Source organism: Muntiacus reevesi, chromosome 9 (assembly GCF_963930625.1).
Source record: "Muntiacus reevesi chromosome 9, mMunRee1.1, whole genome shotgun sequence".
NCBI lineage: Eukaryota > Metazoa > Chordata > Mammalia > Artiodactyla > Cervidae > Muntiacus > Muntiacus reevesi.
The window spans coordinates 2,490,307-2,503,498 of NC_089257.1; the positions used below are offsets into that span (position 1 = coordinate 2,490,307).

Here is a 13,192-nt window from a genome sequence, read left to right on the forward strand (position 1 = left end):
AGTCATGTCCGACTCTTTGCGACCCCACAGACTGCAGCATCCCATACCATGAGTTATTCAAACTCATGTCCATTGAGTTGGTGATGCCATCCAACAATCTCCTCCTCTGTCGTCCCCTTCTCCCCCCACCCCCGCCCTCAATCTTGCCCAACATAAGGGTTTTTTCAAATGAGTCAATTCTTCACATCAGGTGGCCAAAGGATTGGAGTTTCAGCTTCAGCATCAGTCCTTCCAATGAATATTCAGGACTGATTTCCTTTAGGATTGACTTGTTGGATCTCCTTGCTGTCCAAGGGCCTCTCAAGAGTCTTCTCCAACACCATGGTTCAAAAACATCAATTCTTTGGTACTCAGCTTTCTTTATAATCCAACTGTCACATCCATACATGACTACTGGAACCATAGCTTTGACTAGACAAACCTTTGTTGGCAAAGTAATGTCTCTGCTTTTTAATATGCTGTCTATGTTGGTCATAACTTTTCTTCCAAAGAGCATGTATCTTTTAATTTCATGGCCTCAGTCACCATCTACAGTGACTTTGAAGCCCCAAAACATAAAGTATGTAGCTGTAAGATAAATCAGCATGTAACTATAAGATATTTGCTAGGTTTTTTGTTTCAAACCTATGCTCTAGATCAGAGAATTGTGAAGAATAATTTATTGCCATCATAAAATGATAAAATAACAGGATGTTTATATAATTCCAGTGCAAATGCTTTGCTGTTTACCAGATGTTCCTTGCTTTCTCATTACTACAGAGAATTTAGAAAATTCCCATGGAGAATGGTACAGAGGTGATGGATTTCATCCTGGTGGGGCTAACCAATGCTCCAGAACTTCAGATTCCCCTCTTTATTGTGTTCAGCCTCATTTATCTCATCAGTGTTTTTGGAAACCTGGGGATGATCACGTTGATCCTGCTGGACTCCCGTCTACACACCCCAATGTACTTTTTCATCATTAATCTGTCTTTGGTGGACTTTGGCTACTCCTCAGCTGTCACACCAAAAGTGATGGCTGGGTTTCTTAGAGGAGACAAGGTCACCACATACAATGCCTGTGCTACTCAGATATTCTTTTTCGCAGCCTTTGCCAGTGTGGAAAATTTCCTCTTAGCTTCAATGGCCTATGATCGCCATGCAGCGGTGTGTGAACCCCTACATTACACCATCACCATAAAGACGAGTGTGTGTGCCCGTCTGGCCATAGGCTCCTACATCTGTGGTTTCGTTAATGCCTCCATCCATGTTGGGGGCACATTCAGCCTTTCTCTGTGTAAGTCCAATGTGGTCCGTCACTTTTTCTGTGATATTCCAGCTGTCATGGCTCTCTCTTGCTCTGATAAACATGTTAGAGAGGTGGTTCTCGTTTTAATTTCAAGCTTTAATGTCTTTTTTGCTTCTCTGGTAATATTTATTTCCTACCTTCTCATATTTGTCACTGTCTTGAAGATGCACTCAGCTAAGGGATACCAAAAAGCTTTGTCCACCTGCGCTAGTCACCTCTCGGCAGTCTCCATCTTCTGTGGGACAATCATCTTCATGTTCTTACAGCCCAGCTCCAATCACTCCATGGACACGGACAAAGCAGCCTCTGTGTTCTATGCTATGGTCATCCCCATGCTGAACCCTATAGTCTACAGCCTGAGGAACAAAGAGGTGAAAAGTGCATTCAAGAAGGTTTGGGGGAAGGCAAAATTCTCTTTAGGATTTGCATTTTAATGTTTTATAATGAAAAATAATGTAGATTCATTTTTCTCAGGTTATTCTATTCTCTCTTTTAAGCCCCACCATGCGTTTAATACCCAAAGCTATAGCCTTACCACTTCAAAAATATGTTGTTTAGGGATAATAAATTATGTCTGGAAATGTGCTACTTGAAATAGTGTGGCTCAGGGAAAGACTACAATGTTATGGGTCTTTCCTCTCAAAAACCTTACTCATGGATTTGATTCATTCACTTGCTACACAGGGTTTTTCTCTACCACATGCCAGTGCAAACATACATGTAAATCAGTGAGACAAGCAAGGCTATGATCAGAAACACATACATGTGCTCTATGTGGGCATGAGGCATGTGGTCACATACATGTGACAGTGGTGTAATATCAGTGATAAAGTGTAGGTAGTTTTTAATAAAATAACTTAAGATGACTTTTGGGCATTAGAATGTAAAGTTATGTCTAATTTATTTATTTAGCTGAATATCTCTTCTAAGTGTCTTAATTAGAGAAATATTATGTAACTCTAAATGAAAGTACATGCCTTACTGGCACACATTATTGAAAGACACATAAATATCACATTTAAATGGAGTTATATTTCTGTCTTGACTGAGTCATTCTGAAGAATGAAAAGCCAAACATTTGGTTTTATGAAAGGATGAAAACACTAGAAGTAAAACAGAGGAAAATAAAAGCGTGTTCAGTTCGTCACAGATGACCTCAAATTTTCACAATGTTTAAAAATGCCCCGAGAGTTGTTGTTCAGTAGCACAGACGTGTCTGACTCTTTGCGACCCCGTGGACTGTAGCATGCCAGGCAGCCTACTAGGCTCCTCTGTCCATGGGATTTCCCAGCAAGAATACTGGAGTGGGTTGTCACCTCCGTGTCCAGGGGATCTTCCCAGCCCAGGGACCAAACAGGTGTCTCCTGCACTGGCAGGTGGATTCTTTACCACGGAGCCACCAGCAAAGCCCAGTCAGTACATTCTTCTGCCTACAGATGCTGTGAGATGGTTAATGTTCATACTTTGGCTGAATTAGGTCATCTCTTGTCACTCCCAATGTCTGCTTCCTCACTCCACTCATTCTGTGATCCTCTTGCTGTTTCCTGACAAGTCTGCACATGCTTCTGTTTCATTGCTTTTGTACTTGAGGTTCCTTCTGAATGGAATCTCTGCTTACTTCACTCAGGGTGTCTTTAAGTGTTATCCTAACATGGAGAGCTTTCCTGATCTTTAAAAGCAGTCACTGTCTCCTCCCCACATACACACACTCCTCATCCTGTATTGTCTTTTAGAGTTCTTATCACTACTCATTTGTCAATATTTATTTGCCCACTGGCTTGTCAAATATTTTTCCTAACCCTGGGTCAGGAAGATCCCCTGGAGAAGGGCATGGCACACACTCCAGTACTCTTGCCTGGAGAATGCCATGGACAGAGGCGCCAAGTGGGCTGCAGTCTATAGGGTTGCAAAGAGTTGGACCCGACTGAAGCAACTTGGCACACATCTAACTAGAATGTAAACTCCAAAAGAAGAGTGACTTTATCTGATTTTCTCATTACATGATTCTCAGTACATGTTTCATAGTAGATCATGGATATGTATTTCATAGTAGATTCTTTTTTAAAAATAATTATATGTGTGTGTGTGTGTGTGTGTGTGTGTAGACTGTGCTGGGTCTTCATTGCTGCTTTTCTCTAGCAGGCTTTTCTCTAGCTGTGGCAAGTGGAGGCTGCTTCCTGGCTGTGGTGTGTGGGTATCTCATTGTGGCAGCTTCTCTTGTTGTGGAGCACGGGCTCTAGACTGCAGGCTTAGCTGTTGCGGCTTAGCTATTCCATGGCATGTGGGATCTTCCCAGACCAGGGATCAAACCCACGTCTTCTGCATTAGTGGTGGATTCTTTACCACTGAGCCACCAGGGAAGCCCCTCATAGTAGACTCTTAATAAACAATTATCAAATGTACAAATAAATTGTTTGTGTCCTTTTGTACTATACATTAAATCTTTGAACCATTGATTATTACATTATAGCTTATTCCCCTTAGTAACCCTCTAGAGCATTTTTAGAGTTACAACTTATTTTTGCTTTGGGGAAATGTTTTAGTTTGCATTATTAGGGCTTTCATGCCCCACTTTTGGCACAGTGGTTTCCTAGACATCTCGTCAACTGGGTAATCTCAAATCATCTCGACACATTTTATTCACAAGTGATGCCTTGTACAATGGCAACTAAGCACCAAATGAATTCCATTTGGTAAATCATAAAAATGCACTAATAAGATTATATAAAAGTTTACACAGTTAATTTGGAAAATTACTTCATACATACTGATTATACATCTAACCGAAATGCTACATAATGTCCATATAAAAATACCTGTCTGTAATGAGCATAACATACATTCTATATCCTAATATAAAGCACAATCGAAGAAGGAATTCATAGGGCCTGGACTCCATCTCAGGTCTGTCCGTGCTGGCCGTTCGCGACCACCTCTCCAGTGGACTCTGAACTCTGTGCTTAGCGCCTATGGGAATGACAATGGACGGATAAGACCCCCTCTGGGCAGGGGAATCTTGAAGATCACATCCAGGTTACTCATTGCCTAAGAGGAAACATACCCTAATCACCCCTGCCTCTAGACAGGTCATAAAAATTTTCTGTATCTATTGGGATGTAATCATAGGCTTATCGATTATTAACTGGTTGGAATGTGACCACGGGCTTATTAACTGTTTGAACACATAACATGTGAATGATGGGGTTATTGTAGTTGTATTTACCCTTCCTTTGTTTATGTAAGTCTCAAGGAATTTGGGGTGGTGGGTTTGGACACATACACATGGGGTATAAAAGATTTTCACAAATGCTGGTCGGGGTCCTTGGCTAAGAGGAGACTCTGCCTTGGGCCCGCCGGTGTAATAAACTGCACTCCACTATCTGCGTTGTCCTTCTGAGTGAATTTGTTTCCCGGAAAGCGTGGCTATAACACAAGCATTATGCATTTAATTAGATCCTCAGGGAACTCAATTCTATACTAAAACTCCAAAGGGAACATGCACCAGTGCCTCCTTTTGCTGTCTCCATCTGATTGTAGGCTTCGCCATCTCAGCATTGGTAAGATCCTACTGGAATGTACTAAGACGGTCATGCTGCTACATGTAGGCAGTGAAGTATATCATAAGATTCACATCTGTCATTATTATGATGTTTCTCTGTTGAAACTTAATCATTTAGTGTTATAGCCAATTTTCAAAGATCATGTAGAATGTTCGCATGTGAACCTGTGTAGGCTGGAACCGTGCAGCTGTGGTTATGTTAAGCGTTTAAGACTGAGCAATTGTCCTGGATTATGCATGTGGGCCCTAAAGGAAATCACCTGTATCCCTGTAAGAAGAAGTCAGAGAGATTGGCTCACAGAGGAGGGGAAGGCGAAGTAGTTATGGAGACAGAGATTGGCGCGATGCAACTACCAGAAATGGAACAAGCGAGCAATAATGGAGCCGATCCTACAGCCTCCAAAGGGATCACCACTAATTTGGCACGGCGAAACTGACTTTGGATGCTTAGCTTTTGGAACTGTGAGAGAATAACTTTCTGTTCTTTTAAGCAACCAAGTTTTTAAGTATTGATTCCAATTTGGGGGAAGAGGATAAACAAGAGCATTATGCCCGGAGTGTTCTGTAGTGCCACGAAGTAAAGAAATGCTCAAAGAACAGAAGGCTCGTGTTATGTCAGGGAGACAAAGGAACCAAGTGAAAAAGTTTCACATGGTGAAAACTGGAATAATTAGAGCAAAAAAATAACCTAGAGTTGGATTATAACCCAAGGTATAAATGTATGAGAACACACTAATAAAAATACATGACTAAGTAAATAATAAATCGGGAAGAAGAGACAAATCTCACTAACGGAATTCTTAAACTGTTAAAACATTGCCACCTCTAGGAGGTGGGGCTTAGTTCCACAACACCTGGAGTTCAGTAAGCTTGACTTAGTGACTTATTTCAAAGAACATAATATAGTTGCAACTTGAAAGTAGAGAGCTATTTTATTTGGTGGGAATGTTTAGGACTCGGAACCGGGAGATGGCATCTCAGTAGCTCTGAGAAAGCTGCTCCAAGGAGGCAGGAGAGGAACTCAGGTTATATACAAACAAAGGCTATATATGCAACAAAGGGAGCAGGCAGTCTGAACATCAAAGATCAGATATCAAGTTAAGGAATTTAGCACTCTCGGTATGGGAAGATGCAAGCCTCTGGCTTCCGGAATTCATTCCTTTCATATGCACCTCTGCTATCTGCGGCCAATCCTGTTTTCTGGCTCACCCTAGGGGGTGGTGGATGTGGAGATGGCTGCTTCTTGCCTGCCCCCAGCTGCTCAGCAATCACCCTGGGGGGTGGAGGCATCTGCTGATCTCAGTTTGGGGAGCCCTCATTCTCATTTGGAGGCCAGAAATCACTGATGGCTGTGACATTTCTTGCTTATCGATATGGCAGGAGATATTTTCATTTCACCATAAAAAGTGAAAAAACTAACACTGCAACAGAAAGATTCACCTTCTACTACCTGTTTCTATGTATTTAGTTTTCTTCAGTTCAGTTCAGTTCAGTTCAGTCGCTCAGTCGTGTCCAACTCTTTGCGACCCCATGAACTGCAGCATGCCAGGCCTACCTGTCCATCACCAGCTCCCGAAGTTTACTCAAATCCATGCCCATCGAGTCGGTGATGCCATCCAACCATCTCATCATCTGCCGTCCCCTTCTCCTCCTACTCCCAATCCCTCCCAGCATCAGGGTCTTTTCCAATGAGTCAGCTCTTTGCATGAGGTGGCCAAATTACTGGGGTTTCAGCTTCAGCATCAGTCCTTCCAATGAACACCCAGGACTGATCTCCTTTAGGATGGACTGGTTGGATCTCCTTGCAGTCCAAGGGACTCTCAAGGGTCTTCTTCAACACCACAGTTCACAAGCATCAATTTTTCGGCGCTCAGCTTTCTTCACAGACCAACTCTCACATCCAAACATGACCGCTGGAAAAACCATAGCCTTGACCAGATGGACCTTTGTTGGCAAAGTAATGTCTCTGTTTTTTAGTATGCTGTCTATGTTGATCATCACTTTCCTTCCAAGGAGTAAGCGTCTTTTAATTTCATGGCTGCAATCACCATCTGCAGTGATTTTGGAGCCCAAAAAAATGAAGTCTGACACTGTTTCCACTGTCTCCCCATCTATTTCCCATGAGGTGATGGGACCAGATGCCATGATCTTAGTTTTCTGAATGTTGAGCTTTAAGCCAACTTTTTCACTCTCCTCTTTCACTTTCATCAGGAGGCTTTTTAGTTCCTCTTCACATTCTGCCATAAGGGTGGTGTCATCTGCATATCTGAGGTTATTGATATTTCTCCTGGCAATCTTGACTCCAGCTTGTGCTTCTTCCAGCCCAGCGTTTCTCATGGTGTACTCTGCATATAAGTTAAATAAGCACAGTGACAATACACAGTCTTGACGTACTCCTTTTCCTATTTGGAACCAGTCTGTTGTTCCATGCCCAGTTCTAACTGTTGCTTCCTGACCTGCATAAGTGAGATCATGCAGCAATTTTCTTCCCAGTTCTCATTTATTTCACTTAGTATAATGTCCTCCGGCTATATTTATGTTGTTGGAAAGGGCAAGATCTCCTTTTTTAAGGCTGACTATTATTCCATTGCATGTATATATACCATAATCTCTTTATCCTTGTATCCTTCAGAGACACTTGGATTGCTTCCTAATCTTGGCTCTTGTGAATAATGCTGTGAAATACACACATAGGAAACCAAGTAACTATGTGAAAAATTGTTTATGTTGATTACATTGACAGCGACAGTCATTTCACTATGTACATGTGCATCAAAATATCATGTTGCACTCAAATACATGCAGCTGTTATTTTTTACATTTTAGTAATAAATACAGGATATGGAGAAAACTGGGTAAGGGTTTATTAGTTTCATATGCCTTCTATTACAGATTACATATTTTTATTGTCTATTTCACTTATCTCCACTCGAATTTGTACTATTTACTGCATTCTTTGAATTTTGGTGTTAGTGAGCACTTCTTTTCCCTAGAGATCTTTACTCATTCCTGAAATAAACACTCACAGCTGTAAGGATCTCTATGAACACTGTTTTTGTTAACTATTAAATATTTGATATGTAATGTTTTCATTTTTATTTGTCTTAATCTATTTTTTATTTCTCTTTATTTGTAATCACTAAACACTAGAACCAACGTGATGTCTCTGGCACTACTGGTAAAGAGCCTGACTGCCAACCCAAGAGATGTAAGAATTCAATACCTGGGTTGGAAACATCCCCTGGAATAGGGAATAGCAATCCACTCCAGTATCCTTGCCTGGAAAATTCCATGGACAGAGGGGCCTGGCAGGCTACAATCTGTAGGGTTGCAAAAATTCAGACATGAGTGAAGCTATTTAGCATGCATGCAACAATGAGGAGCTGATGAAAATGGAATACAACTTTAAAAATTCCACTGATGGGCAAGTTAACAACATTGATGGATATTAATTGCATTATAGTGAGTAAAAGAAACAAGACTCAAAGACCAAATATGCTAGAATTCTAGTTAAGGATAATTCAAAAAAATTGAAATCATTCCAGTCGTCTTTTCTGACCACAGTGCAGTAAGATTAGATCTCAAATACAGGAGAAAAATTGTTAAAAATTCAAATATATGGAGGCTAAATAACACGCTTCTGAATAACCAACAAATCATAGAAGAAATCAAAAAAGAAATCAAAATATGTATAGAAATGAATGAAAATGAAAACACAACAACCCAAAACCTATGGGACACTGTAAAAGCAGTGCTAAGGGGAAGGTTCATAGCATTACAGGCTTACATCAAGAAACAAGAAAAAAGCCAAATAAATAACCTAACTCTACACCTAAAGCAATTAGAGAAGGAAGAAATGAAGAACCCCAGGGTTAGCAGAAGGAAAGAAATCTTAAAAATTAGGGCAGAAATAAATGCAAAAGAAACTAAAGAGACCATAGCAAAAATCAACAAAGCTAAAAGCTGGTTGTTTGAAAAAATAAACAAAATTGACAAACCATTAGCAAGACTCATTAAGAAACAAAGAGAAAAGAACCAAATTAACAAAATAAGAAATGAAAACGGTGAGATCACAACAGACAACACTGAAATCCAAAGGATCATAAGAGACTACTACCAGCAGCTCTATGCCAATAAAATGGACAACTTGGAAAAAATGGACAAATTCTTAGAAAAGTATAACTTTCCAAAACTGAACCAGGAAGAAATAGAAGATCTTAACAGAACCATCACAAGCAAGGAAATCGAAACTGTAACCAAAAATCTTCCAGCAAACAAAAGCCCAGGATCAGATGGCTTCACAGCTGAATTCTACCAAAAATTTAGAGAAGAGCTAACACCTATCTTACTCAAACTCTTCCAGAAAATTGCAGATGAAGGTAAACTTCCAAACTCATTCTATGAGGCCACCATCACCCTAATTCCAAAACCAGACAAAGATGCCACAAAAAAAAGAAAACTACAGGCCAATATCACTGATGAACATAGATGCAAACATCCTTAACAAAATTCTAGCAAACAGAATCCAACAACATATTAAAAAAATCATACACCATGGCCAAATGGGCTTTATCCCAGAAATGCAAGGATTCTTTAATATCCGCAAATCAATCAACGTAATACACCATATTAACGAATTGGAAGATAAAAACCATATGATTATCTCAATAGATCCAGAGAAAGCCTTTGACAAAATTCAACACTCATTTATGATTAAAACTCTCCAGAAAGCAGGAATAGAAGGAAAATACCTCAACATAATAAAAGCTATATATGACAAACCCACAGCAAGCATCACCCTCAATGGTGAAAAATTGAAAGCATTTCCCCTGAAATCAGGAACAAGACAAGGATGCCCACACTCACCACTGCTATTCAACATAGTGTTGGAAGTTTTGGCCACAGCAATCAGAGCAGAAAAAGAAGTAAAAGGAATCCAGATAGGAAAAGAAGAAGTAAAACTCTCGCTGTTTGCAGATGACATGATCCTCTACATAGAAAACCCTAAAGACTCTTCCAGAAAATTACTAGAGCTAATCAATGAATATAGTAAAGTTGCAGGATATAAAATTAACACACAGAAATCCCTTGCATTCCTATATACTAACAATGAAAAAACAGAAAGAGAAATTAAGGAAACAATACCATTCACCATTGCAACAAAAAGAATAAAATACTTAGGAGTATATCTACCTAAAGAAACAAAAGATCTATACACAGAAAACTATAAAACATTGATGAAAGAAATCAAAGAGGACACAAACAGATGGAGAAACATACCGTGTTCATGGACTGGAAGAATCAATATTGTCAAAATGGCTATTCTACCCAAAGCAATCTATAGATTCAATGCAATCCCTATCAAGCTACCAACGGTATTTTTCACAGAACTAGAACAAATAATTTCACAATTTGTATGGAAATACAAAAAACCTCGAATAGCCAAAGTAACCTTGAGAAAGAAGAATGGAACTGGAGGCATCAACCTGCCTGACTTCAGACTCTACTACAAAGCCACAGTCATCAAGACAGTATGGTACTGGCACAAAGACAGAAATATAGATCAATGGAACAGAATAGAAAGCCCAGAGATAAATCCACGAACCTATGGACACCTTATCTTTGACAAAGGAGGCAAGGATATACAATGGAAAAAAGACAATCTCTTTAACAAGTGGTGCTGGGAAAACTGGTCAACCACTTGCAAAAGAATGAAACTAGAACACTTTCTAACACCATACACAAAAATAAACTCAAAATGGATTAAAGATCTAAATGTAAGACCAGAAACTATAAAACTCCTAGAGGAGAACATAGGCAAAACACTCTCTGACATAAATCACAGCAAGATCTTCTATGACCCACCTCCCAGAATATTGGAAATAAAAGCAAAAATAAACAAATGGGACCTAATGAAAATTAAAAGCTTTTGCACAACAAAGGAAACTATAAGTAAGGTGAAAAGACAGTCCTCAGATTGGGAGAAAATAATAGCAAATGAGGAAACAGACAAAGGATTAATCTCAAAAATATACAAGCAACTCCTGAAGCTCAATTCCAGAAAAATAAATGACCCAATCAAAAAATGGGCCAAAGAACTAAACAGACATTTCTCCAAAGAAGACATACAAATGGCTAACAAACACATGAAAAGATGCTCCACATCACTCATTATCAGAGAAAGGCAAATCAAAACCACAATGAGGTACCATTACACGCCAGTCAGGATGGCTGCTATCCAAAAGTCTACAAGCAACAAATGCTGGAGAGGCTGTGGAGAAAAGGGAACCCTCTTACACTGTTGGTGGGAATGCAAACTAGTACAGCCACTATGGAAAACAGTGTGGAGATTTCTTAAAAAACTGGAAATAGAACTGCCATATGACCCAGGAATACCACTTCTGGGCATACACACTGAGGAATCGAGATCTGAAAGAGACACGTGCACCCCAATATTCATCGCAGCACTGTTTATAATAGCCAGGACATGGAAGCAGCCTAGATGCCCATCAGCAGATGAATGGATAAGGAAGCTGTGGTACATATACACCATGGAATATTACTCAGCTGTTAAAAAAGAATTCATTTGAATCAGTTCTAATGAGATGGGTGAAACTGGAGCCCATTATACAGAGTGAAGTAAGTCAGAAAGATAAAGAACATTACAGTATGCTAACACATATATATGGAATTTAGAAAGATGGTAACGATGGCCCTATATGCAGGGCAGAAGAAGAGACACAGAAGTACAGAACAGACTTTTGAACTCTGTGGGAGAAGGTGAGGGTGGGATGTTTCAAAAGAACAGCATGTATATTATCTGTGGTGAAACAGACCACCAGCCCAGGTGGGATGCATGAGTCAAGTGCTCTGGCCTGGTGGACTGGGAAGACCTAGAGGAATTGGGTGGAGAGGGAGGTGGGATGGGGGACCGGGATGGGGAATACGTGTAACTCTATGGCTGATTCATATCAATGTATAACAAAATCCACTGAAAAATAAAATAATTAATTAATTAATTAATTAATTTAAAAAATTTAAAAAAAAATAAAAATTCCACTGATGGTCAAGTTAACAACATTGATGGATATTAATTGCATTATAGTGAGTAAAAGAAACAAGACTCAAAGACCAAATATGCTAGAATTCTAGTTAAGGATATTCTTGCAAAGACAAATTTTGTACCCAAGGCATTTATGTGGTTTCTAGGGGCCATGGATAGAAGAAGTGGATCAGAAAGAGCTACAGGTTTTATTTACATGATAGAAGGGTTTTATATCTTGATTGCAGTAACACATAACCATATACATTAGGCCAAATTTTAAAAACTATATACAAAAAGTGTAGATTTTAATATTTGTGAATTATGTATTTAGAAAAACTCAAGAGGAAAGAACAAGTAATACCAAAATATGCACACACACACTCATGTGCAATAAGGTCCCCTAGGGTGTTCAATTGTTTCTTCCCCGGGAAGGTGGGCTGAGGAGCTATAGATTGTCCCATGGGGGCATCCCCAGAGAGTTCCGTGTCTCTGTAACTCACTCCTGGTTCCCTGCACCAGCCTCTGAAATACCAACAACACTCCACGAAACATCATTTTAGAGGGGCATGACTGCATGCCAAGCTCCTTGGTCATCATACACTCACCCGAATGTTAATCATCGTCATTGCACACAGGTCTCCCTCCTACCTGAGGAATTGCTATGAGCCTACAACCATGGCCAAGAAAATCACCTCTATGTAAAAATTATGTTGACCTTCCCTTATTTGCTACTTATAGAGACTAGATCTATAAATTACATGAGAGAAATTATTTATTGTGTTATTCTTACAAATAAGGAGAGGTTAAGTGACTCCTTCCAAGGCACAATAAGAATTGATAATGGATTTGAAATTTGAACCCACGCTCCTCCGTCTTTGTTAGTTTTATCCTCCATAGTTCTCTGCTTTAGAGAATTTGAAACCTTTTGACCACTACCTAAAACATAGATCCTCTTTCATTATTGATGAACTATTTTATGGCTGAATTTCTCATGTCACACTCACTAATCGAAATTGATTGTCCCTTCTCGTCAAGGATCAAGGTAAGCTATTATAGTCCGTGTATATCATTGTGTGTGTGTTCTCAGTCTCTCCATCATGTTTGACTCTTTGCAACCCCATGGACTGTAACCTGCCAGGTTCCTCTGTCCAAGGAATTTTTCAAGTGAGAATACTGAAGTGGTTGCCATTTCCTTTTCCAGGGGATCTTCCTAACCCAGGGATTTTTAGTAAAAAGTGCACTCCATGTAAAAAGTGTTGGGAAACTACACACACTATGAATTATTAGAGTATAGAAAAAG

At 39.6% G+C, this 13,192-nt stretch overlaps 1 protein-coding gene across 1 annotated transcript; it reads left to right on the top strand.

Annotated features, from left to right (window-relative positions):
* The first annotated feature begins 777 nt into the window (after positions 1 to 777).
* LOC136174725 (olfactory receptor 5B2-like) lies at positions 778 to 1,722 on the top strand. The gene has a single exon (XM_065944908.1). It carries the CDS (start codon positions 778 to 780, stop codon positions 1,720 to 1,722), a length of 945 nt encoding a protein of 314 aa, XP_065800980.1.
* The last annotated feature ends 11,470 nt before the right edge of the window (positions 1,723 to 13,192 follow it).

Bases quoted from the DNA above. Each gene is read 5' to 3' on its own strand.
- LOC136174725 (XM_065944908.1), top strand. From the start codon at position 778: ATGGAGAATGGTACAGAGGTGATGGATTTCATCCTGGTGGGGCTAACC.